This window comes from Petromyzon marinus, chromosome 7 (genome assembly GCF_048934315.1).
Source record: "Petromyzon marinus isolate PM22_M1 ecotype Great Lakes invasive population chromosome 7, UKy_Petmar_22M1.pri1.0, whole genome shotgun sequence".
In the NCBI taxonomy this organism is placed as follows: Eukaryota; Metazoa; Chordata; class Hyperoartia; order Petromyzontiformes; family Petromyzontidae; genus Petromyzon; species Petromyzon marinus.
Window position 1 is genome coordinate 17,185,873 of NC_133673.1, and position 25,714 is coordinate 17,211,586.

Sequence of the window (25,714 nt, forward strand, 5' to 3'; positions counted from 1 at the left end):
GATGCGGTTTAGGGTGGACGATCATCTTCGTGGAAGATCAAACCCAGGGATCTTGGTTTGGCTCTTTCGGTGCTGATAGTTACAGACATTACACAAAGACACAAACAAAGGCAAACATGTCCCGCATAGCCTTGACTAGACTGTTGGGGCACGGCACACGATGGGTTGGCGTGGCCAGAACGATGCCTGACCACCTTTGTCTCCCCAATTCTGATGTTTACACACCGCATTAGGTACTGTACTCATTTTAAGGCTGAGTCGACCTCGGGGAGGCCCAGGACCATTTCAGATATTCATCGCCGATGTTGTCCGTGAGCCCGAATCGAACTCGGACTGGTCGGGTTCGTAGTGCAGTTCGCTAACCACTGCGCCACCGCTCCCCCTACACAACAGCCAGGCTGAGAGCCAACAGTGCCGCTCTTGACACACACATGGCCACGTCATACAGCCAGCGGGCACACGCGGAACCGCTATCGAAACAGACACAGAGCCCGCACTCTGCACTATGACACAGCAGCCGACACACACACAGCTGTACAGTACACACTACACGGCCACACAACCAGGTTGGGTTAAGCGCTGTCAGCGAGCACCTATTAACGCCCGGTGATTATAAAGCACCACGCCTGGCAGGCAGCCTCTGTCTCCTTAGTGCTGATTTCAATAATTTTCGTACACTGCAAAGTATACTCGTTGAAAGGCTAATTCAAAACTGAGTAAACCTAGAGGAGGCACAACCCTTTACGTGGGATACATGAATGCAGTGTGAAGGAGCCGTATGGTTATCCACTTTGTCATCCAGATGTTGGCAACACGATGTGATGATGAACGTTCACCTTCCGTTCCTCGCTTAATCTCTCACCTCTTCTCCATTGCCCATTTTCTTCATCTTCCCTCCCCTAGAGCCCTTTCGTCATCCCGACGTGCCCTCTAGCGCTGTCACTCATTCCTTGTCGTATGTCCCTGTCATATAGAAGTCATTCTATTCCATCATCGTTTTGTAGGTTACGTCCAGCGCGTTGAGTGAAGGCGCTCTATAAATTCGATTATCGCGATATTGGTTTTCCTAAGCTTTCTAATTGAATCTCGCTAGTTTAATTATTGTACCGTACTGTGTTGTGACTCGCTGTTCTCCTCCCGGCACGAATAGAGATTTACTGAAATGCTCTGCAACTGCAATTCACTCGCTGTAGAGCCTACCACGCCGTCCCCCAAGCAGCACTAGGACACTCTGACCATGCAATGATCCACCTGATTCCTGCATACAGGCAGAAACTAAAACTCTGTAAACCTGCTGTGAGGACATCTAAACAGTGGACCAGTGAGGCTGTGGAAGATTTGCGGGCGTGCTTAGACTGTACTGACTGGGATATGTTCACGACTGCTACCAATAGTCTGGATGAACTCACAGAGGCTGTGATGTCCTACATCAGCTTCTGTGAGGACTGCTGTATCCCAACACGTACCCGGGTGAACTTTAACAACAACAAGCCCTGGTTCTCAGCAAAGCTCAGAAGGTTGAGGTTGGAGAAGGAGGAAGCGTTTAGGAGTGGGGATAGAGACAGATTCAAGGAGTCGAAGAACAGGTTTAGCAAAGCGGTGAGAGAGGCTAAACGACTGTACTCAGAGAGACTAAAACACCAGTTCTCTACTAACGACGCTGCTTCTGTCTGGAGAGGGCTCAGGCAGATCACCAACTACAAACCCAGAGCCCCCCACACCACTAACGACTCCCGCCTAGCCAACGACCTGAACGAGTTCTACTGTAGATTCCAAAGGCAATTGGACTGTCCTGAACCACCCCTTCCCACCCAAGAGGCCCCATCCCCCACCCATACTACAGAGACGACTCTCTCCTTTCAGGAGGGAGAAGTTAATAGACTTTTCAAGAGGCAGAATCCACGCAAAGCAGCCGGGCCGGACTCTGTCTCTCCAGCCACCCTCAGGCACTGCGCTGACCAGCTGTCTCCGGTGTTCACCAAGATCTTTAACACCTCCCTGGAGACATGCCATGTACCAGCCTGTCTCAAGTCCTCCACCATCATCCCTGTGCCTAAAAAGCTAAGGCCAACAGGACTAAATGATTACAGACCGGTCGCCCTTACATCTGTGGTAATGAAGTATTTTGAGCGCCTGGTCCTGGCACACCTCAAAGCCATCACAGACCCTCTCCTGGACCCCCTTCAGTTTGCCTACAGAGCCAACAGGTCTGTGGACGACGCAGTTAACATGGCCCTCCACTTCACCCTACAGCATCTGGACGCCCCAGCATCCTACGCCAGGATCCTGTTTGTGGACTTCAGCTCTGCCTTCAACACCATCATCCCTGCCCTGCTTCAGGACAAGCTCTTCCAGCTGAACGTGCCCTACTCCACCTGCAGGTGGATCACAGACTTCCTGTCTGACAGGAAGCAGTGCGTTAAGCTGGGAACACAAGTCTCTGACTCCAGGTCCATCAGCACCGGAACTCCTCAGGGCTGCGTCCTTTCCCCACTGCTCTTCTCCCTGTATACCAACAGCTGCACCTCCAATCATCTGTCCGTCAAACTTTTGAAGTTTGCGGACGACACCACCCTCATTGGGCTAATCTCTGGTGGGGATGAGTCTGACTATAGGTGGGAAGCTGACAACCTGGTGACCTGGTGTAGCCAGAACAACTTAGAGCTAAATGCTCTAAAGACAGTTGAGATGGTTGTGGACTTCAGGAAGAATACAGCCCCACTCACCCCCATCACCCTGTTAGACTCCCCAGTCAAAATTGTAGAGTCCTTCCGCTTCCTGGGCACTATTCTCTCCCGGGACCTCAAGTGGGAACTGGACATCAGCTCCCTCACCAAGAGAGCTCAACAGAGGATGTACTTTCTACGGCAGCTGAAGAAATTCAACCTGCCAAAGACAATGATGGTGCAATTCTATACAGTGATCATTGAATCCATCCTCACCTCCTCCATAACCGTCTGGTACGCTGCTGCCACTGCCAAGGACAAGGGCAGACTGCAGCGTATCATCCACACTGCCGAGAAGGTAATTGCCTGCAATCTACCAACCCTCGAGGACCTGCACACGACAAGGACCATGAGGCGAGCGAGGAAGATTGTGGCCGATTCCTCCCACCCTGGACACCCTCTGTTTCAGCTACTCCCCTCCGGCAGAAGGCTTCGGTCCATCAGGACCAAAACCTCACGCCATAAAAACAGTTTCTTCCCATCTGCTGCTGGCCTGTTAAACAAGGCCAAGGGCTTACACTGATTTTAACATTTTATCTACATAATGACACCTTGCCGATATTAACTATGTTAACCTATTTTTATTTTTAAATTATATCTTAAAGCTATTTTATATTCGATATTTATTCAATTTGATATACTTCAGCCCCTTGGTGTTAGTTAGACTTTTAACCCTTATTATTATAGTAAGACTTGTTTAAAACTTATTTAAGATTTTAGATTCCTATATGTTGAATGTATGCACCATCCTGCCAAAGTAAATTCCGTGTCGGTGTGAACTTTCATGGCGAATAAAACCCTTTCTGATTCTGATTCTGTAAGTCCGCCGTGAAACTCATCACACGCCCGGCGCTGGTTTACACTCGCCAGCGCCTATAGCGGCGATCGCTGTCAAGTCGCACGATAACAATACAATTATTACAAAGGGCCACAAGTTCAAAATTATTGTTGGTGAATGTGATTGCCCTTTGTGATTAAATATATGTTTAGTTTTGGAATAAAATGACATTTAACAAATAAAGAGAAACAATAATCACTATTTGACGCTATTTTGCGATTATCGTGGATGATATCGTATGGTAGTGGGATATCGTCGTATCGCCACGTCGCGGCGGGGAACACTTCGCACGTAGCGCCGCCGCGTGGACACGGCGCGGAACAGCATCTGCAGCAGCAGCATCTGTGGCCGCAGCAGCAGCATCTGTGGCCGCAGCAGCAGCATCTGTGGCCGCAGCAGCAGCATCTGTGGCCGCAGCAGCAGCATCTGTGGCCACAGCAGCAGCATCTGTGGCCACAGCAGCAGCATCTGTGGCCGCAGCAGCAGCAGCATCTGTGGCCACAGCAGCAGCAGCATCTGTGGCCACAGCAGCAGCAGCATCTGTGGCCACAGCAGCAGCAGCATCTGTGGCCACAGCAGCAGCAGCATCTGTGGCCACAGCAGCAGCAGCAGCATCTGTGGCCACAGCAGCAGCAGCAGCATCTGTGGCCACAGCAGCAGCAGCATCTGTGGCCACAGCAGCAGCAGCATCTGTGGCCACAGCAGCAGCAGCATCTGTGGCCACAGCAGCAGCAGCATCTGTGGCCACAGCAGCAGCAGCATCTGTGGCCACAGCAGCAGCAGCAGCATCTGTGGCCACAGCAGCAGCAGCATCTGTGGCCACAGCAGCAGCAGCATCTGTGGCCACAGCAGCAGCAGCATCTGTGGCCACAGCAGCAGCAGCATCTGTGGCCACAGCAGCAGCAGCATCTGTGGCCACAGCAGCAGCAGCATCTGTGGCCGCAGCAGCAGCAGCATCTGTGGCCACAGCAGCAGCAGCATCTGTGGCCGCAGCAGCAGCATCTGTGGCCGCAGCAGCAGCTGTCAGTGGCGTTGTCCGAGTCGCGGCTGGCGCGCAGTGATAACTCTCGTGCCTCACAGCAAGAAAGTTCCCGACTCGGCTGCCTCTCTACGTGTTCAGTGTGTATGTCCCCCCCCCCCTGTCTTGCATGGGTTTTCTCCGGGTTCTCCGATTTCTGCCCATAGTTGAAAAACAGAACACACTGTAACCCGCATTGGCCCAAAAACATCCCAATGCTGAAAATTTACCAGCAAATAATTAAATTGGGTTTACACACAGCAACAGCATCGCCACCTACAGCAACAACGTGGCAGACCCCTCCTGGAAAAGAGTCGAGACTAAGTAAGGCTTTCCTGGGTAGAGAAGCATAAATAATTAATTACGTAACTATAGTAGAGTTAGCATGGCCAAGCAGCTTATGTGTGGCCGGATAGCGGTGGCTAAATGGGAGCGGCACGGGCTGGAGAGTTGTGGTAAGAGAGGAAGTGGAGCTGAGTGGACTTGCCGATGACTGGTACCAGCGGTGTCAAGATCGACCTTTGTGGAGGAGAAGGCTCGTGAAGGACGCTACTGGGCAGTTGGAGGCAGTAGGTGGGTGGAGCGACGCTCACAACAACGGGTGAAGCGCCGGGTGGATAAAACGCAGCAAGTTGGCCAGCCATCTCAGTCTGTAAACCTAATACATCTGGGTTAGTGACCTGCAAGTCAATATTCGACATTCACGTGGTCTCAAAATGCACCTAGCCTGGCACAAGCGTTGTGGTAACGACACCGCCAGTTGGTGGTGAATGTCGGATGTTGTTATTGTATCTGCGTGTATTTGATGTGTTACTTTGTTGTCGCGTTAATTTGTGTAGAGGGAATGTCTGTGCCAATAATCGTCCTCATCATCCCCATCATCGCGCGGTGCCCTAATCTCTCTGCCATGTGCGCTCCTGCGATGACTGTCCCTGGTCAGCCCGTCACACTGTGTCCAGATGGAGAGGGAGCTATTCATAGATTCATACACACACTGAGATGCACTCATACAGACAGTAGCTTATAAAACAGTCTTAGACATACACACTAAGAATACACATATACATAGACAAAGATTCCCCGTAAACTCTACACAATTTTTTGAGCGCCTATGAAGACTAACAAGGCACATATACTGATATACTGTATACGCAGAATCACTGGCGGAGCCAGTGGGGGGGGGGGGGGGGGTGGCACGTTCCCCCTCCCCAATGATCCCATCGAAATCCTTAATTTCGATCGGATCATTGGGGTTTATTAGTAATAAATCGGCATTTTGCGACCCCCACTGCCACTGTATAGCATATTATTATGTGCCAGGGATTCTATGAGATCATAGGACAATAGTCTGAGTCCATAATTGGTAATAAGCAACGGCAAAGCAGTTATAAGTGACTCACAGAATTGTGCGCAGTTGCGTATACAGTACATGACTTCCCTGAAGGCAAACACCTTCAGCGAGTGCGATGCCGATCACACACGGTTCGAATTCGACCCTCGATCGATGTCTGTGCATCGCCGCACACGAGTCGAATAAAAAGTAAGTCCTTACTTACTAACAACTCCTCTATCATTTTTCATTGCTGGAGGGGTTGCCCCCCACATTTACGTGTTGTCAATCAACAGGTCCCCCGAATAGCCTTAACAAACTGTTGGGGCAAGTGCTGTTAGCGATGAAGACCGGCACAGCACACGAGGGGGTGGGTGGCCAGCACTATGCCCGACCGCCTTTGTCTTCCTCATGGCGATGTTTACACACCACACCAGGTACTCAGTTTGAGGCTGAGTCGACCTCGGGGAGGTTCAGGATCGGTTCAGATAATTGTCACTCATGGTGGCAATGAGCGGGAATCGAACACGGGTCGTCGGGTTCAGTAGCGCAGGGTGCGAACCACTACACTACCACTCCCCATATATAGTCATATCTACACAGATACACATACTGTATCTACATAGACATATCTAAATAAACGTACACATATATACATACGCGCATAGGGACAATAATACTCTTATATAAGCGCACAACTTTATCTATGTGATGAACGCTGCACTTTCCGTCGTTTTCATGTAGGGGGCGCTGCAAACCCACGCGCCCCCTGCATGAACGACGGAGGCGCAGGGACAGACGTTCGATCACGTTAGAATCTATGTGCAGACGGTGGTCTTCTCGCACAGCCAGCTCGATGTCACCTTATCTCGATCCCGCAATCCCAAACAGGTGAAAGTCCGCATCGAACCAAACCCCCAGCAAGGCCATCTACTTAACGAGAGAAAATTCACACGAAATGTCGTCTTCAATTAAGTCTTCCAGATGTAAAATGATATAAGCTTTAATTAAGAAATAAAGTATCTAATTCAAAACATAATGCAATTCAAAGATGTTTCATTTTAAAACTTCAAAATGGAGCATCGGGTACTTGCGTGAATGCGTCGTTCGTGTGCAATTTGTTTTGTGACTTTCCTGGCCGAAGGCCGTAAATGTTTGTGAGGGGTGCCGCAGGCGCCCCCAAACAACCCCTAGTCATTGTAATAAAGAACGATGATTCTGCACGTCCTTTGAACGTAATCGACTGTCCATCCCTCCAGCCAGTCAGCAAAACTTGTTTTCTGATGTGGTTCATTAAGTACTTATTTTTCCTGCACCTCTGACGCGTTCTATTCCGATGTTGCTGCTGCTCCGAGCGGATCACTTCCATCGTGTTGTTGTTCTTGTTCTGATGTATCCACGGATCTATCTTGCAGACTATCCGGGTAACTGGATAAATGGGACTTTCCGTGTGACAAGTACACATTGAGGTGGAGCGATGACATTAGCTCGTGTGCAAGATGCTCGGTGGAGATCGCTAGCGACTTAGAAAGCATTCATACAGCAGCGGATTGACCATGATGACACGTGCATAGTACACAAAGACAGATTTTTGGGGCAAGTGCTGTTAGCGAGCAACTATGAAGGCTGGATCGGCACCCGAAGGGTACGTGGCGATGCTTACACATCGCACCATGTTCTCATTCTAGGCTGAGTCAACCTAGCGGAGGCCCATGACCGGTTAAAATAATTGTCACGAGGTGTTGGCCGTGAACGGGAATCAAACTCGGGTAGCCGGGTTCGTAGCGCAGCGCGCTAACCGCTGTGCCACCGCTCCCAATAGAGTACACACGGCAGGGATACCGCAAGGGTCGCTCCGCGCGACACGTGGGCACAAGCTGCTCGCACACAACCTCCGGCACCCCCTGCGTGGCAGTGGTACAACCAAACCCCCCGCGAGCCATGCATCGCTATAGGAAGCCTGGACCGTGCCACTACAATAACGGGGGAAGGAACACATGCGCACCACTCTCCCCTGTGTATTACGACTGCGCTCAGGAACGCGCAGAGCCATAGACCAGCCACCCCCCTCCTCCAGCCTTCGCTTATCGCTCACACCCAACCAGACTCCTCCCTTCCTGGGCCTCCGCGGCCGTCTACCCACCCCTCGCCCCCCAATTAGACTTTACCATCACCCCACTTCCTCCCCAAGATCCTTTAGCACCCCCTCTGGATGCAGCCAGAGAAATCTCCTCACTGTCACGCATAGGCCCCACACGGCTGAGAGTGTGTGCTGGCGTTCATGGGGAGCGGTGGTGGAGCGGGTTGCGTGTGCGAGTGCGCAATGGCGATTCTGGCAGATTTGGGGGCCGATGGCTCCCTAAATGACAATCAATTCCCTCACCCCCATCCATCCGTGTGCCCTTCACTCAACTGAGGATCCACTCGCGCTAAAAGCAGTCATGGGGGCAATGTCGTTAATGCCGCCACCACACATCTCTCGCCATCGCTCCCTTCCTTATGCCAGATCCCGCAGTAGTGTGTGCATGAGTGTGCGTGACAATGGGTGCCGTGGACACTTGCGTGTGAGTGCGCACGCGTGTATGTGGGTGTAACAGTGCGTGAGAATGCGTGCGTAACAGCGCTTGCGTGCGTGAAAGTTGCTGACAGCGAGTGTGCGTGAGTTTGTGAGAGCGGTAATGTAGCGGTTAGCAAGGTTGCTCGCTACACGGCTCTTGCCCCAAGAGTCTGTTCAAGGCTATAAGGGACATCTTTGTCTTTGCTGTGCGTGAGAGTGAGAGCGCGCGTGCGCGTGACGCGGAGCGCACGGCCCGCGTGCCGTCCCCTCTGCTGACATCACCGCCCCCACTCAGCAGAGGAGACGGAGACTTTCGCCGCACGCACAGCGCCCAGCCGCCCCACAGCGCGCTGCAGGATCGCACATCTACCCTCCAGGTGAGCGCTCCCCTCTCCTCCTGACCCCCCTCCCGAGCGTCTCCGAGATGGACCCCCCCCCCCAGACCCCCCCCCCACACCCCCTAAATCTGAACTCTCACCGTTCCGCGCGATCCAGGGGACCCCGCTAGCTGAACGCGCTTACTGCGTCACTCAAAGTTTCGACCGCGGCGGCCCAGGGGTCCGCACGGGGTCCGTCACGGGGGTTCGGTCCCGCGGTAGGCCCCAGGGTTATTTGGGGTCTTTGCGCAAAGTCATGCGACTCCGCCTGCTGCAGCGGCAATGGGGAGCGCTGCTGAAGAGAGGGGAGAGAGGGCAGGGCGGTGGCAGCAGGGGAGAGGGGCAGGGCGTGGGAGCGAGTGGCGCAGGGAGAGGCTGTAATGCGGGGCCGTGCTTGGCGGCAGAGGGCGCGGGGGGAGGCGCAGGGAACCTCGCGATGCGGGACTGGGCCGGACTGCCCACCCACCCCCGAGGGCACGCGACCTGAGGTTGTGGCCTCATTCAGACGTCGCGGCCCCCTCCGCTGGTTTCTCGGAACCCCTGACTAGGACCCGCTGTAGAGGAGGCGTCGCCTTGCTGTCATTCGAGCTCCACTCCGCGCCTGCCCGTACAGAGTTTCAACCAACGCGTTTCTGCGAGGTGGCTACGAGATGGCAAGGCGGCTATGGATTCTTAAACCTATCTGTGCGGAGCTTTGAGCGTCACCACCCCCTCCTCCGGTTTACTTCTACGTGCCAGGCAATGATGAATGGCGTTGGTCAAACATCGCAATGTCACATGATCTTGCAAAAAAAAGTCTGGAGAAGACTCGTGGAGGCCATCGTAGATCTATGTGGCGTTGCTTCTATTATTAATTACTGAGTTTTATATCGCGGTGGCGGGGTGGAGACGTGGGCAGGAATTTGTCGAGCGAGGAGTCGGCTGGAACCTCCTGCGGGAGTTGCGCCCAACTTGGCAGCCGCGTCGGGCGGGCGCAAATTCCGCGCCGCGGGGGAGGGGCGGGGTGGAGGGGGTGGGGAATGCGGGCGGGGCGGGGGAGGGGTGCGACGCGGCGTCGCTCTTAATCGATAACGGCTGGGGGGACGATACTTGGGTCAACACGGGTCGCCATGGAGTCCCATCGCGTGCAGCTCACGGAATACGCAGGGACGAGCAGGAGACCCGAACCCGGGAGAGCGAGGGGCGGGGGAGGCGTGGTTGGGGGGAGAGAATCGAGGGTGGCTGGCTGCGCCCAAATGAGGCCGCGCGGCGCGTTGGGGGCCGACTCCGCGTGGCTTGGCGATGGAAGTCCACGGCGGTGTCCTCGAGACGGAATCGCCCGCGTCAGGGGAAAGTTGAGGAGCTCGGCACAGGGGGTTGAGTGATACTCCACGACCCTTGGTGCAGGTTATTGTTTTGACCTTGACCACAACCCTGACCTTGACCACAACCCTGACCTTGACCCTAATCCTCCCCGATCATAATCTTATCCCGACCCGAAACTCAGTAACCCCGACCATGACACCGCCCATAACCCTGGCTCAATTCTAACCCCGATTGTGACCACCCTCCCGATACAAATTCTGACTCAGACTCGTAAGCCATGACACATGAAACCTCACCCTGACCAGAACTAATACCCCCCTGCTGCTAAACCCTGATTGTCCATAACTCTGTCCTCTGGTGCTATTCGAGCCTCGAGCAACCAGACACAATCGAATAATCGCCACCGCCGTCACGAGGAGCCGAGGGCCCTGGGGATCTGGGCCGAATAAGGAAACGGACTCCGTGAGCCCCGCGAATCCGAGAGGAGTGGGGCTCGGGGGATATAAATAGCAGCGTGACACGTGGGTGGTGATGGTGACGATATTATCCATTGAATGTGCTGCTGCTGATAATGTCTGATTATGATGGTGAGACGGATTATGATAGTGATGCTGATTATTTGGGGAGCGGTGGCAAAGTGGTTAGCACAGTGCGCTATGAATCCAGCGACTTTGTTCGATTCCCGATCACGACCAACATCAGTGGCGAGGGTTATCTGAACTGGTGCTGAACCACTCCCCCCACCCTCCTCTACCATCTGGCACTGACCAACGTGGTGATGGTCAAACAATTCCCATGGAAGCCATGGCGCGGGAAGACTTAAACTCGCCTTGGATTGTCGGTTAATTGGTAATGATACACTTTGGTATCGCTTCAACGATGCCGGTGTTGCCGGTGGTGCTGTTGATGATGCTGGTGATGATGGCGCAGACAATTACGATCTGCTATTAGTGATTATGAAAGAGTTGTCGGTACTGATGTTGAGAGTGATGATTCTATAAAGCCGCTGATAATGATCGTGATGTAACCGTGGGTGAACTTGCCTGGCACGACCGTTCTCCGCTCCATCCCGCACCGCCTCCATCTCCCACCCCCTCCCCATTTGTCTCCCCCACCCCGCGCGGGTCGTCCCGAGTGAACGCGTGAATGAGCCGATGGCTGATGGCGCGGAGAGACGCGGCGACATCACCCCGCCCAGGATGGCGGGGGGGGGCTGGGGGAGGGGTAGGGGGGATCTTTTGAGCAGTATTGGTGGGGTTGAGGATGGTGCGGGGGGCCCTGGGTGTGTTCCTTTTTTGAGCGCGGCACCGCCAACCGCGTGTCACTGCACGAGGGATCCTAGCCGCGCTGATCGGTTGCTAGAGGGGCGCCGCTGAACTCATCGATCCGGCAGCAATTCGTGTCTAATTTTAGCACTGCGCACATTCACTCACGTCTGTCACGACCAAGGGCGCCTTGCTTACAGTGCCAGAACAGACTGAGATGTGTGAGTTCACGTTGTGGCTGCCCGCCAAATATATTTGACACTAATATTCTGCCCTCGGTAAATGGGGGTTCTCCAACCCGCGCTCTGCAGTCTACCTTTCGCCTAAAGTCTAAACCCTGCCGTCTTACTCGAGCCTAGAGTCTAAACCCTGCCGTCTTACTCGAGCTTAGAGTCGTCTATACTCTACAGCCCAACTCTAGCTTCGAGTCTAAACTCTGCAGTCGTACTCTAGCTTAGATTCTAAATTGGGTGTTCCGTACAGGGTGTTCTGTGCAGGGTGTTGGGACGCGGTGGCAATGTAGACGCAGGGTAACCGGCCCCGAAACGAGTTCTCCGCCTTGTGAGACCTGAAGCCGAAACCCATCCACGTGTACTCATTGACCTGCGCTCATGAGTCAGTCACTGGTGCTCATCTACTGTTTACTGGAAATACCACATTCCTATGGCGGTGCCGGGGATATCCATAGAACGACCACGGTCGTTCACGAGGGTGGTTGACTAACCTGTGCTCAGGGAGAAGCTAAAGGAGTCCCCAGTCATGATCTCTTCTGCGCCCGACCTCCCTCACCAGGGTTCAAACCCGAAGCCTGTTGGTTTGTCCGTGAGGCGCCAGGCCGGCCACGTGACGCAGTCCCAAATGGAGGCGCGGGTGAGGGAGGAGTTGCAGGGAGTGGGGGGTCGTGTACGCGTGCAGCACAGCGTCTCTGTAAATCCACTGCTGGATAAGGGCCTCCCAATGCCGTGCGGATCGTAGCGGTTCATCGACCATACTTCACCACGTAGGTCAGTGCGGGTTGGTGTAGGTGTAGAGCACGGGCGTGGGAGCGTACAGGAAGGTGGCGACTGTCCTTGGTCTTGCTGGTCAAGTCATTCTCCCTGTGCTCCGTCTCGTTTGTATTGTTTGTATGGTAATGTTTGTTTGTATTGTTTGTGTACCGCCTCGTCTGTTCGGTCGCACCGTCTTCTCTGGCTACGCCTCTTCACATGGAATCGTTTTTTTTTTTTAACCCGATACATCAAGGAGAGCCGCACTGAGTCACAGAACTACTTTTTCAGAAAGATCTTGCCTTGGGGTTTTATTTGTGAGATGTTTTTAAGATGTTTATATTTGCAAAAAATGTTCAGTAAATTGATAAGTCGTGTTTCTTATACAACACGTCGGGAGTAAACGGGGGTACCTGGAGAAAACCCACACCTTGTGCGAGGGGGCAACACGCTATCCCGGTACAGATGTAAACAGATGACGATGAAGCCACTGGCTCTACTGCATTCTCCTGGCGAGCCAGGGTACGGCTCCTGCTCGACGATCAAACCAACCCTCACTGCTGCCTCCAACACTGCCGGGCTCCAAGCAGCTACGTGCAGCAGCGGCCTTAGCCATCCGGCTGAGGCCGGGTCGTGTGAACAACCTCGGCCGTCCTCACAACAGATGGAGGAGCTCTCTCTAGGAGATGAGAGGAGAGGCTAGCGTGAGATTGAGTTGTTTGGCCCAGGCGAGTTGCATTGTATGGAAGGACACCGGGGGAAACCCACGCAGAACAGAGGGAGAACATACAAACTCCAAAGATAAAGATGCCCCACATAGCCTTCAACAAACTATTGAGACAAGTGCTGATGTTTACACGCCACTGCCAGGTACTGATTTGAACGCCGAGTCGACCTAGGGAAAGCCCAGGATCAGTTCAGATATTCATCACTAATATTCAGATATTCATCACTAATATTCAGATATGCATCACTAATATTCAGATATGCATCACTAATATTCAGATATTCATCACTAATATTGGGTCGTGAGCAGGAATCGGACTCAGGTGGCCGGGTTCATAGCGCAGTGCAACGCTAACTGCTGCAGTACAACACTAACTGCTGCAGTACCACTCCCCATACAAACTCCACACTCTCACATTCTCACACTCTCATTGTGTAGGACATGGGGGAGAACTTGGAAACTCCACACAGAAAGGCGACCGCCCGAACCCAGGGGTTCTTGATGCGAGGCGCCAGTGATACTGCTGCGCCACCAAATACCAAAGGACAAATTCACACCATGGTGGCTTCGCATCTGTCGTGACCTCTCTCCCAGGTGCTGAACTCACCTGGTGACGTCACCAAGCGAGACCGCGTGCCGCCGAGCATCTCTGTCGCCATGGAAACCCCCGCCTCTGAGGGAGACCCGTCACCGCTGCGCGAGCCTGATCTCCCGGTCGCCACGGCGACCGGACACGGGAGCCTCCACGAAGGGGATTTCGCATCCCCCCTGCCCTTGGGGGGCCCTGGCTCCTGGCAGGGCCCCCCATCCTCCATGGACCCCCAGGAGTCGTGGCAGCAGCTGAGTGATGTGGGGGTGGAGCCGAGCGACCACTCATCCTCCAACTCCGACATCGTCCACGTGGAGACGGAGGAGCTCAGCGATGGCACTGAGACAGGTGAGTGTGTGGAGACAGGTGTGTGTAGAGGCAGGTGTGTGTGTGGAGACAAGTGTGTGTGTGTGGAGACAGGTGTGTGTGGAGACAGGTGAGGGTGTGTAGAGACAGGTGAGTGTGGAGACAGGTGAGTGTGTGTGGAGACAGGTGAGTGTGTGTAGAGACAGGTGAGTGTGTGTGGAGATAGGTGTGTGTGTATGTGTGGAGACAGGTGAGTGTGTGTAGAGACAGGTGAGTGGAGACAGGAGCTCAGCGATGGCACTGAGACAGGTGAGTGTGTGGAGACAGGTGTGTGTAGAGGCAGGTGTGTGTGTGGAGACAAGTGTGTGTGTGTGGAGACAGGTGTGTGTGGAGACAGGTGAGGGTGTGTAGAGACAGGTGAGTGTGGAGACAGGTGAGTGTGTGTGGAGACAGGTGAGTGTGTGTAGAGACAGGTGAGTGTGTGTGGAGATAGGTGTGTGTGTATGTGTGGAGACAGGTGAGTGTGTGTAGAGACAGGTGAGTGGAGACAGGTGAGTGTGTGTGTGAAGACAGGTGAGTGTGTGTGTGGAGACAGGTGAGTGTGTGTGTGAAGACAGGTGAGTGTGTGTGTGGAGACAGGTGAGTGTGTGTGTGAAGACAGGTGAGTGTGTGTGTGGAGACAGGTGAGTGTGTGTGTGAAGACAGGTGAGTGTGTGGAAAAAGGTGAGTGTGTGTGTGAAGACAGGTGAGTGTGTGTATGTGTGAAGACAGGTGAGTGTGTGTGTGGAGACAGGTGAGTGTGTGTGTGGAGACAGGTGAGTATGTGTGTGGAGACAGGTGAGTGTGTGTGTATGTGGAGACAGGTGAGTGTGTGTGTGGAGATAGGTGAGTGTGTGTGTGAAGACAGGTGAGTATGTGTGTGAAGACAGGGGAGTGTGTGTGGAGAAAGGTGAGTGTGTGTGTGTGAAGACAGGTGAGTGTGTGTATGTGTGAAGACAGGTGAGTGTGTGTGTGGAGACAGGTGAGTGTGTGTGTGGAGACACGTGAGTGTATGTGTATGTGGAGACAAGTGAGTGTGTGTGTGTGGAGACAGGTGTGTATGTGTGAAGACAGGTAAGTGTGTGGGTGTGTGTGTGGAGACAGGTGTGTGTAGAGACAGGTGAGTTTTTGTAGAGACAGGTGTGTGTATGTATGTGTGAAGACAGGCGTGTGTGTGTGTAGAGACAGGTGAGTGTGTGTGTGGAGACAGGTGAGTGTGTGTGTGTGGAGACAGGTGAGTGTATGTGTGGAGACAGGTGAGTGTGTGTGTGTAGAGACAGGTGTGTGTGTATGTGTGAAGACAGGTGAGTGTATGTGTGGAGACAGGTGAGTGTGTGTATGTGTGAAGACATGTGAGTGTGTATGAAGACAGGTGAGTGTGTGTATAGAGACAGGTGTGTGTGTGTATGTGTGAAGACAGGTAAGTGTGTGTGTGGAGACAGGTGAGTGTGTGTGTGGAGACAGGTGAGTGTGTGTAGAGACAGGTGAGTGAGTGTGTGTGTTTGGAGACAGGTGAGTGTGTGTGTAGAGACAGTTGAGTGAGTGAGTGTGTTTGTGGAGACAGGTGAGTGTGGAGACAGGTGAGTGTGTGTGAAGACAGGTAAGTGTGTGTGTGGAGACAGGTGAGTGTGTGTATGTGTGAAGACAGGTGTGTGTGTGTATGTGTGAAGACAGGTGTGTGTGTACGTGTGAAGACAGGTGAGTGTGTGTGGAGACAGGTGAGTGTGTGTAGAGACAGGTGTGTGTATGTGTGAAGACAGGTGAGTGTGTGTGGAGACAGGTGTGTGTATATATGTGTGAAGACAGGTTAGTGTGTGTGTAGAGACAGGTGAGTGTGTGTGTGGAGACAGGTGAGTGTGTGTGTGTAGAGACAGGTGTGTGTGTGTGTGTATGTGTGAAGACAGGTAAGTGTGTGTGTGGAGACAGGTGAGTGTGTGTATGTGTGAAGACAGGTGTGTGTGTGTGTATGTGTGAAGACAGGTGAGCGTGTGTGTGGAGACAGGTGAGTGTGTGTAGAGACAGGTGTGTGTGTATGTGTGGAGACAGGTGAGTGTGTGTATGTGTGAAGACAGGTGTGTGTGTATGTTTTAAGACAGGTAAGTGTGTGTGTGGAGACAGGTGAGTGTGTGTAGAGACAGGTGTGTGTGTATGTGTGAAGACAGGTGAGTGTGTGTGGAGGCAGGTGTGTGTATGTATGTGTGGAGACAGGTGAGTGTGTGTGTGTAGAGACAGGTGTGTGTGTGTAGAGACAGGTGTGTGTGTATGTGTGAAGACAGGTGAGTGTGTCTGTGGAGACAGGTAAGTGTGTGTGTGGAGACAGGTGTGTGTGTGTATGTGTCAAGACAGGTACGTGTGTGTGTGGAGACAGGCGAGTGTGTGTGTGTGGAGACAGGTGAGTGTGTGTGTGTGGAGACAGGTGAGTGTGTGTGTAGAGACAGGTGAGTGTGTGTGTGGAGACACGTGAGTGTGTGTGTAGAGACAGGTGAGTGAGTGTGTGTGTGGAGACAGGTGAGTGTGTGTGTGTAGAGACAGGTGAGTGTGTGTGTTTGTGGAGACAGGTAAGTGTGTGGAGATAGGTGAGTGTGTGTGTAAAGACAGGTGAGTGTGTGTGTGGAGACAGGTGAGTGTATGTATATGTGAAGACAGGTGAGTGTGTGTGTGTGTGTGTAAAGACAGGTGAGTGTGTTTGTGGAGACAGGTGAGTGTGTGTGTGTGGAGACAGGTGAGTGTGTGTGTGTAGAGACAGGTGTGTGTGTGTGTATGTGTGAAGACAGGTGAGTTTGTGTGTGGAGACAGGTGAGTGTGTGTTTGTGTGAAGACAGGTGAGTGTGTGTGAAGACAGGTGAGTGTGTGTGAAGACAGGTAAGTTTGTGTGTGGAGACAGGTGTGTGTGTGTGGAGACAGGTGAGTGTGTGTAGAGACAGGTGAGTGTGTGTGTGGAGACACGTGAGTGTGTGTAGAGACAGGTGAGTGAGTGTGTGTGTGTGGAGACAGGTGAGTGTGTGTGTGTGTGTAGAGACAGGTGAGTGTGTGTGTGAAGACAGGTGAGTGTGTGTGTAGAGACAGGTGAGTGTGTGGAGACAGGTGAGTGTGTGTGTGGAAACAGGTGAGTGTGTTTGTGGAGACAGGTGAGTGTGTGGAGACAGGTGAGTGTGTGTGTGTAAAGACAGGTGAGTGTGTGTGTGGAGACAGGTGAGTGTGTGTAGAGACAGGTGAGTGAGTGTGTGTGTGTGTGGAGACAGGTGAGTGTGTGTGTAGAGACAGGTGAGTGTGTGTGTGGAAACAGGTGAGTGTGTTTGTGGAGACAGGTAAGTGTGTGGAGATAGGTGAGTGTGTGTGTGTAAAGACAGGTGAGTGTGTGTGTGGAGACAGGTGAGTGTATGTATATGTGAAGACAGGTGAGTGTGTGTGTGTGTGTAAAGACAGGTGAGTGTGTGTGTGGAGACAGGTGAGTGTGTGTTTGTGTGAAGACAGGTGAGTGTGTGTGAAGACAGGTGAGTGTGTGTGAAGACAGGTAAGTTTGTGTGTGGAGACAGGTGTGTGTGGAGACAGGTGAGTGTGTGTAGAGACGGGTGAGTGTGTGTGTGGAGACACGTGAGTGTGTGTAGAGACAGGTGAGTGAGTGTGTGTGGAGACAGGTGAGTGTGTGTGTGTGTAGAGACAGGTGAGTGTGTGTGTGAAGACAGGTGAGTGTGTGTGTAGAGACAGGTGAGTGTGTGGAGACAGGTGAGTGTGTGTGTGGAAACAGGTGAGTGTGTTTGTGGAGACAGGTGAGTGTGTGGAGACAGGTGAGTGTGTGTGTGTAAAGACTGGTGAGTGTGTGTGTGGAGACAGGTGAGTGTGTGTAGAGACAGGTGAGTGAGTGTGTGTGGAGACAGGTGAGTGTGTGTGTAGAGACAGGCGAGTGAGTGAGTGTGTTTGTGGAGACAGGTGAGTGTGTGTGTAGAGACAGGTGAGTGTGTGTGTGGAGACAGGCGAGTGAGTGAGTGTGTTTGTGGAGACAGGTGAGTGTGTGTGTAGAGACAGGTGAGTGTGTGTGTGTGGAGACGAGTGTGTGTGTGTGGAGACAGGTGAGTGTGTGTGTGTGGAGACAGGTGAGTGTGTGTGTGTGGAGACAGGTGAGTGTGTGTGTGTGGAGACAGGTGAGTGTGTGTGTGTAGCGACAGGTGTGTGTGTGTAGAGGCAGGTGTGTGTGTGTGTAGAGGCAGGTATGTGTGTGGAGACAGGTGAGTGTGTGTGTAGAGACAGGTGAGTGAGTGTGTGTGTGTGGAGAAAGGTGAGTGTGTGGAGGCAGGTGAGTGTGTGTAGAGACAGGTGAGTGAGTGTGTGTGTGTGTGGAGACAGGTGAGTGTGTGTGTGGAGACAGGCGAGTGAATGCGTTTGTGGAGACAGGTGAGTGTGTGTGTAGAGACAGGTGAGAGTGTGTGTGTGTAGAGGCAGGTGAGTGTGTGTGTGTGTGGAGACAGGTGAGTGTGTGTGTAGAGACAGGTGTGTGTAGAGTCAGGTGAGTGTGTGTGTGTGGAGACAGGTGAGTGTGTGTGTGTGTAGCGACAGGTGTGTGTGTGTAGAGGCAGGTGAGTGTGTGTGTGGAGACAGGTGAGTGTGTGTGTGTGCTGCTGCTTCTGCAGCGCTGTGTAGTTGCACCCGCGGAGCAAGGCGGCTTGTGACTGGGAGACCTTGGGTGGACGGAGTAGGCACAGCTTACCACACACATTGAGGCCAGCTTGCAGACTGGTGCAGCACCTGTAGACTTGTGTTCAGACACGACGCGGTCTGGAGTGTACACGTGGGCGAGTTAGCGGGCGAGCGAGTGGGTGGCTGAGCGGGTGAGCGAGTGGGTGAGTGGAGTGGATGGCTGAGCGGGCGAGTCTAAAACACGGCTTCATAACGAGAGCGTTCAAACTGGACCGACGCCGCTCCCGCCGTGGATGCCGAGTGAGCCAGCGACAGGCGTCTACGCGGGGGGTAGGGCCCGCGCCACGTGAGCCCGTCGGAGGAACCCCGCGGCCGTACCGGCCACGCACAGGCAATGGAGGCATGTTGCGGATGTTGACCGCTTTGTCCAAATCTATCCAAGGCCGAGGCCACTGCGTTCCCCGGTTACAGCAAAACATGCGGCAAAACAATTCGAACTTGCAAGGTCATGCATCGGTACGGCGCAACGAGCGTAAAAAACGTGACAGGTCGTGTACGGATGCGTCGCGCACGACGTGCTTTGGCGGTGAAACGGCGCCGAGGTTGGTAGGATTTGATGGCCCTGACCCGGGCCGTGGCGCCATGGGCCCTGTCTCGTTTCGCGCAGAGGAGGCGGCCGTGTCGGCGCTGGGAGCGGCGGAGCTGGGGGCGACCCCGGGGTTGGCGCACACGCAGTGGATGGAGACCGGGCAGATCCCCTTCGGCAGCCTAGACCTGAGCAAGGACCTCAACAGACTCGCCCAGGTCCAGGAGATGATGAAGAGAATCAACGTGGTCCCACTTCCGGATGATGAGCAGGAGGAGGAGGAGGAGGTTAAACCAGTGCCAGAGGTTAAGCCAGCACCAGAGGTTAAACCAGTGCCAGTTGTTAAGCCAGTACCTGAGGTTAAACCAGTGCCAGTGGCTAAGCCAATTCCAGAAATTAAACCAGTACCAGAGGTTAAGCCAGTTCCAGTGGTAAAGCCAGTACCAGAGGTTAAACCAGTTCCAGAAGTTAAACCTGTACCAGAGGTTAAGCCAGTACCTGAGGTTAAACCAATCCCGGAAGTTAAACCAGCGCCAGTGGTTAAGCCAATTCCAGAAATTAAACCGGTACCAGAAGTTAAACCAGCGCCAGTGGCTAAGCCAATTCCAGAAATTAAACCAGTACCAGAGGTTAAGCCAGTTCCAGTGGTAAAGCCAGTACCAGAGGTTAAACCAGTTTCAGAAGTTAAACCTGTACCAGAGGTTAAACCAGTACCAGAATTTAAACCTGTACCAGAGGTTAAGCCCAAGCCAGGGTTTGCACCTCTGTCCGAGTTTAAATCTTCAGAAGCCGAGTTCTCTCTGGCAGCGGAGGAGGTGAAGCCTCGGCCGGCGGTGGAGCCGGTGCCAGGATCCAGGCCGGAGCCTGGAGCCGGGCCGGAGCCTGGAGCCAGAGCCAAGGCGGAGAGCGCTGCGCCGTCGTCGCACGCGGCCGAGAGCAACCTCCTGCTGTACGGCGGCGCCGCCGTGGCCGCCGTGGCCGTCATCGTGGGGCTCATTCTCGCCGTGAGACGCGCGTTCGAGTGACCCCCGCGACCGGGACGCTCGCCGCCTGCGCTCGAACCCGCTGCCTCCGCCCAAATGCCCGCCCGCCCGTTTTTGTCTCTCCCCCCCTCCAACGCACGCACGCGCTTTAAACACCAGCATGGGGAGAAGGGGGACGGGGCGAGTGGTATTAGTGCGGAAGACGAGAACCCTACCCCTAATCTCCCATTCACTCGCACCAGCCCCCTATAGTCAACCCCCTAGCGCTCAAGCCTAACTCGCCAGCCCCTAGTCCGGCTCTCCACCTCACGCAAGCCAACTTGCGTGAGCCTGACCTTAGCCGCAATAGCCAATCACTCGCTCCGTCCCCACCGAGCTCTAACCGACCTATCGATCGCCCTTCAGCCGTTCCTCTCACTCTAACCCGACCCCTACATCGCACTTGGGGACAGAACTCTCGTCGTCGTTTGTCTGCTTCACAGCGTGGGCGTTCACGGGCAATAAACATTGCCGCTGCTGCCAATTCGAAACAATTTGGATGTTGACGAGCGCGGTGAGGGGCGAGTCTCTTTCCCACGACATTCGAAGAGCACATCGAGTATGGCAACGCCTGTCAGTGGCCAGAGACGTTCTTCTGGTCGGCACGTTGACAACCTGATAAGGGCCTCTCACGGTTATGCCGATGCTCTTCTGGTGGCAGAGGAGCGATGAGCCGAGTTGATGGCACGCGTGGCGACTAAACACAAAACTGCGAACACCACGAGAGAGATTCACCTCCCGAGTCACTGCGCGCGGCCGCGTCGCGTCGTGCCAACGCCGTGCGAACGTGAGCACCGAGGTGGTCACGTTGGGGCGAGGGTGGCGTCGGCGTCGAGGCTCGCGATCGCCCGCAGCACCCCGCTCACTGGGGCGGGGGTACCCCACGTCTAACGGGGTCTCCCCGAGACTGCACAGTCTGCGGTTTCACCCCGACCCTGGGCGAGGGGGGAGCGGGGGTGTGCGAGGGCCCCCCCGGAGCAAACCCCACCGTGCGATGCCGAGGGGCCAGAGTTCGCCCCGCGGCCCGAGCCGCTCGGCCCCGATGCGGACTGCGCACGCCCAGGGCTGGGCCGAGATAGACCCTGAACCAGGGAGGGGTACGGGGGGTGTCCTCGTTCAGCCCCGGGGTGGTAGGTGGGGGCAAGAACGATCCGTGTAGGCGCTGCGGCCCAGCCCTACACCCAAGCTCATCGTGGCCAGTGGGGGCCATCACGGGCGCGGCCTGGAGCAGCAGGGCGCACACCTGGTCGCGGGAAGGGTTACAGGTGTGAGTTATGCACGGGGGATCAACACCCCCCCTCCTCCCCTGCTAGCTAAACCCGAGCGGATCTCCCCGCGCGTCCCCGAGCGTTGCTCATCGTGCTGCCGTGGTACGCTGACACAGGCACGCACACGCATATATAGGTATACACAGCTGTGTACGCATACACATATACACACGTAGATATGTATACACACGTATACGCACATAGAGATGCACATATACACAGACACAATAGAGGCGCATGCACATAAGTGAGAAATACATGCACACAGACGTCTACATATACACAGATATATTCACAGGCACATGGATCAACGTATACATACACGTATACACATGAAGTACACGTGCGCAGTTGGGGTGGGCGATAGCGGGTGGCGGGGGGGCTGGGAATCCCCTCGCCCTCCCCCCTCAATTCCTGCCCCACCCCTGACCCTCCGACTGCCCTCGACTCTCGAGCGATCTCCGCATCCCAGGTCGCCTCCTCGCATCTCGACCCCCACCCACGTTGTGCGGTCCCACTGGCTTCTCGCGGGTCTAGTTTTAATATTCTCATGATTTTTTTAGTTTTCTCTCATTATTCTGTGCAAGTTGTATTCTCGTTCTGCTCTCGGCGTTAGATCGTTAGGCGAAAACGCTTCCAGTAAACAGTGGCACACCGCTTCGTGTTCGAGAGAAGAGACCGCGGAAGGTGACTAAAGGTCACAGCGAGACAGACACGTGATGCTGACAAGGAGAGATACAGACACGGCGAGACAGACACGTGATGCTGACAAGGAGAGATACACGGTGAGACAGAGACACGTGATGCTGACAAGGAGAGAGACACGGCGAGACAGAGACACGTGATACTGACAAGGAGAGATACACGGCGAGACAGAGACACGTGATGCTGACAAGGAGAGAGACACGGCGAGACAGACACGTGATGCTGACAAGGAGAGAGACACGGCGAGACAGAGACACGTGATGCTGACAAGGAGAGATACACGGCGAGACAGAGACACGTGATGCTGACAAGGAGAGAGACACGGCGAGACAGAGACACATGATGCTGACAAGGAGAGATACAGACAGCGAGACAGACACGTGATGCTGACAAGGAGAGATACACGGCGAGACAGAGACACGTGATGCTGACAAAGAGAGAGACACGGCGAGACAGAGACACGTGATGCTGACAAGGAGAGAGACACGGCGAGACAGAGACACGTGATGCTGACAAGGAGAGATATACGGCGAGACAGAGACACGTGATACTGACAAGGAGAGATACAGACAGCGAGACAGACACGTGATGCTGACAAAGAGAGAGACACGGCGAGACAGAGACATGTGATGCTGACAAGGAGAGAGATACGGAAACGCAGAGACACGTGATGCTGATAAGGAGAGATACGGGGAGAGACAATGTGAGGGGGGTCCTCAATAAACTGGGGGTGGGCCCCTTACGTAGGTAGAGACGGCACTGTGTGTATGTGGGGGGGGGGGGGGGGGGGGGGGCGGTGGCGCAGTGGTTAGCGCAATGTGCTGCGAACATGGCGACTTGAGTTCGATTTCCGCTCACAGCCAAATTCGGTGACGAATATCCGAACATGTCCTGGGCCTCAAAAGGAGGTGGCCATATGTAAGTACCTGGTGCGGTGTGTGAACACCAGCACTGGGGAGACAAAGGCGGTCGGACGTGGCGCTGGCAACTCCTCCCCTCGTGGCGTCGTTGCGGCCCCTTATAGGTGCTCGCTAACAGCACAGCCCTTGCCCCAACAGTCTGGTAAAGGCTATGGGGGAGGGGGGGGGTCTTTGTCTTTAGTATGAGTGAATAAGTGCAAGCATAGCACAGTGGGCAGCACAGGTGGTCATCTCGGTCAGTCAGCCCATGCCACGCACCTGGCTGGGTCTCTCCCGTGACCTGCCAGCAGCGAGAGCCTTGCACACTGCACGTGATAGCCTCAACGTGCACCTATCCTGGCACAAGCGTTGTGGTAACGTAACCGCCACTTAGTGGGTAAATGACGGCCGCTATGTGTACACGGTGTGTGTGTTTGTGTGCTTGGTTGCACGCTCGGTGTGTGTGCTTGGTTGCACGCTCCGCTGTAATAAAATTGCTGCTCCCAACTCCACGCGGGTCACCCCCGACTCGAGTCGTCGTCTACCACGAGGGGGCGCCACGACCCCACAGCGCCCCGGGTCTCTCCGCGCCCGGGACCCCGAGACCCTGGGGCCGCGGACACAACCAGGCTCGGATGTACGGTGATCGGGGCGCTCTGTCCAAATCACCCGAATCTTGTAAGCTAAGCAGGCTCGAGCCGGGACAGTGCCTGGGTGTGCGACCACCCTACCCCAGATGCTGTCCTATCGGCTTTCAGCAGAGGGCAGCCGTGCATCTGTCGGCGGGGCACAGCATGCAGGGTATGCGCGCGTCCCCAAGGTCAGATTGAAGGCGCACCGCGATGAAAAAGATGACAAGGACTCAGAATCACGGCCACTACCGAAAAGGCACTGAACGGACCACGTCGAGTGCGCAAAAAAGCATGGGGAGAGATGCGTGATTGTGTAAAGCGCCTGCATTGACGTGGTCTGTGCCGTATAACAAAGACATTAATCCAATCTTATTTATATAGAGCGCCTTCACTCAAGGCGCTTGACATAGCGTACACAACGATGACAGAATAGAATGGTTTAGTTGACAGGGGCGTGCAAGGTATTGAGGAATGAGTGACAGTGATAGAGGGCACCCAGGGATCACGAAAGAGTAGGGGAGGCACGGGAAGGAGTGGCGAGGGGAGGCAAGAGAAAAATAATGGACCATAGATAAGAGGTGAAGCTTTAACAGAGGAACGGAAGAATTTTATTGTTTTATATTTTTATTATTTTCTTGTTTCACTTCTACGTGACTTTACCGAAAGAACTAAGAATATGAATGGAAGGATGTTGAGGAGGGGGGCTGCTTGATGTGGAGGGGAAGGTTACGCCGGTGGAGGGGTGCAAGGAGGAAGAAGATCCGAACACGGAATTGGGCACGGAGGAGGAGGAGAGACACAGACAGAGAGAGAAGATTGTGAACGAACAGGAACGAGGGGGGGCATAGACGGAGATGAGAGAGGCGAGTTCAGGTGGAGCGAGGCCATGGAGAGATGTAGAGACGAATGTGAAGGTATTCTAACAGCGGTAGAGTAAACGACAAGCCAGTGGAGTTGACGGGACGAGAGGCGAAGTGTAAGAATTAAATGGGAGATTCAAAATAACTTTTAATTTGTTGAAGATGATTGGGAGCAGTAGCCGGGACACTGAGAGAATGGCAGACGGTTAAACGTCAGAGAACGAACCAGGAGTGTGGGTTACAGCACCAATTAACTGGACACACGAGATTACAAATTGACACGAGGCAAAATTCGCAGTACAAATTAAAAAGAGAGCAAAGGGATGTGGATCAGAGGCCAGACGAAGGAAGTTCAATGGCAGCGTTGGAACTGCCAAGGAGCTCGAGTGAGGCTTGACACGCCCACACGGCGAGACGAGACGACGGCCCGTGGTCAAGACTGAACATGGAGTGGCAGCCAATGAGTGGAACGAGTCTCAGAGGACCTCCACCGAGGAGATTGAGCGATAAGATCAACCCGTGCGCAGGCGCTATAGGTAGATTACGTCGCCAAATCGCGAGAGATGGTGGCAGCCTGAGAAAGCCTTCATCCAGCAGTGGTTTAATAAAGGTTGATGATGATACAATATCATCGGTTGTGGTCGATCCACTGCTGGACGAAGACTTCCCCAAGCCGTCGTTACCTCTCACGGTCTGCCTCTTCCAAGACGTCTGGCGGGCGTGGAGGAGAAGGCCACAAGCAGTCGTCCTAGAGAGGGGCTCTCTGATGCTCGCTCCGCGCCATTCCGCCAGCAGTGGCGTGAGCGAGCAATTGCAGGGCTGCGCCCTCTTATTATAAACAACGTCAACCAGCTAACGATACAGTCACCATAGCAGCAACCAGACATCAACTACACGACAATAAAACCAACAGCAGCAGTGGCAACTCCCGTATTAAGAAGCCACGCAGACGCCGACTCACTTGCCCCGGGGTCTCGAGAAGGAGATGAGGTACCGCTCTCAAGGGGGTCTGGGGAGGCGGGGGGGGGAGACGGGGGCAGCCCC

General features: G+C 54.1%; 1 protein-coding gene across 1 annotated transcript; it reads left to right on the forward strand.

Moving 5' to 3' along the window:
- The first annotated feature begins 8,696 nt into the window (after positions 1 to 8,696).
- LOC116940065 (uncharacterized) lies at positions 8,697 to 23,685 on the forward strand. Its single transcript, XM_032949359.2, has 3 exons — positions 8,697 to 8,846; positions 13,724 to 14,066; positions 19,366 to 23,685. Exons 2-3 carry the CDS (start codon positions 13,787 to 13,789, stop codon positions 20,307 to 20,309), a joined length of 1,224 nt encoding a protein of 407 aa, XP_032805250.2. The 5' UTR covers positions 8,697 to 8,846; positions 13,724 to 13,786; the 3' UTR covers positions 20,310 to 23,685.
- Positions 23,686 to 25,714: the final 2,029 nt, after the last annotated feature.

Bases quoted from the DNA above. Each gene is read 5' to 3' on its own strand.
- LOC116940065 (XM_032949359.2), top strand. From the start codon at position 13,787: ATGGAAACCCCCGCCTCTGAGGGAGACCCGTCACCGCTGCGCGAGCCT. The intron at 14,067-19,365 runs GTGAGTGTGTGG...CGTTTCGCGCAG, and splicing joins CAGCGATGGCACTGAGACAG to AGGAGGCGGCCGTGTCGGCG.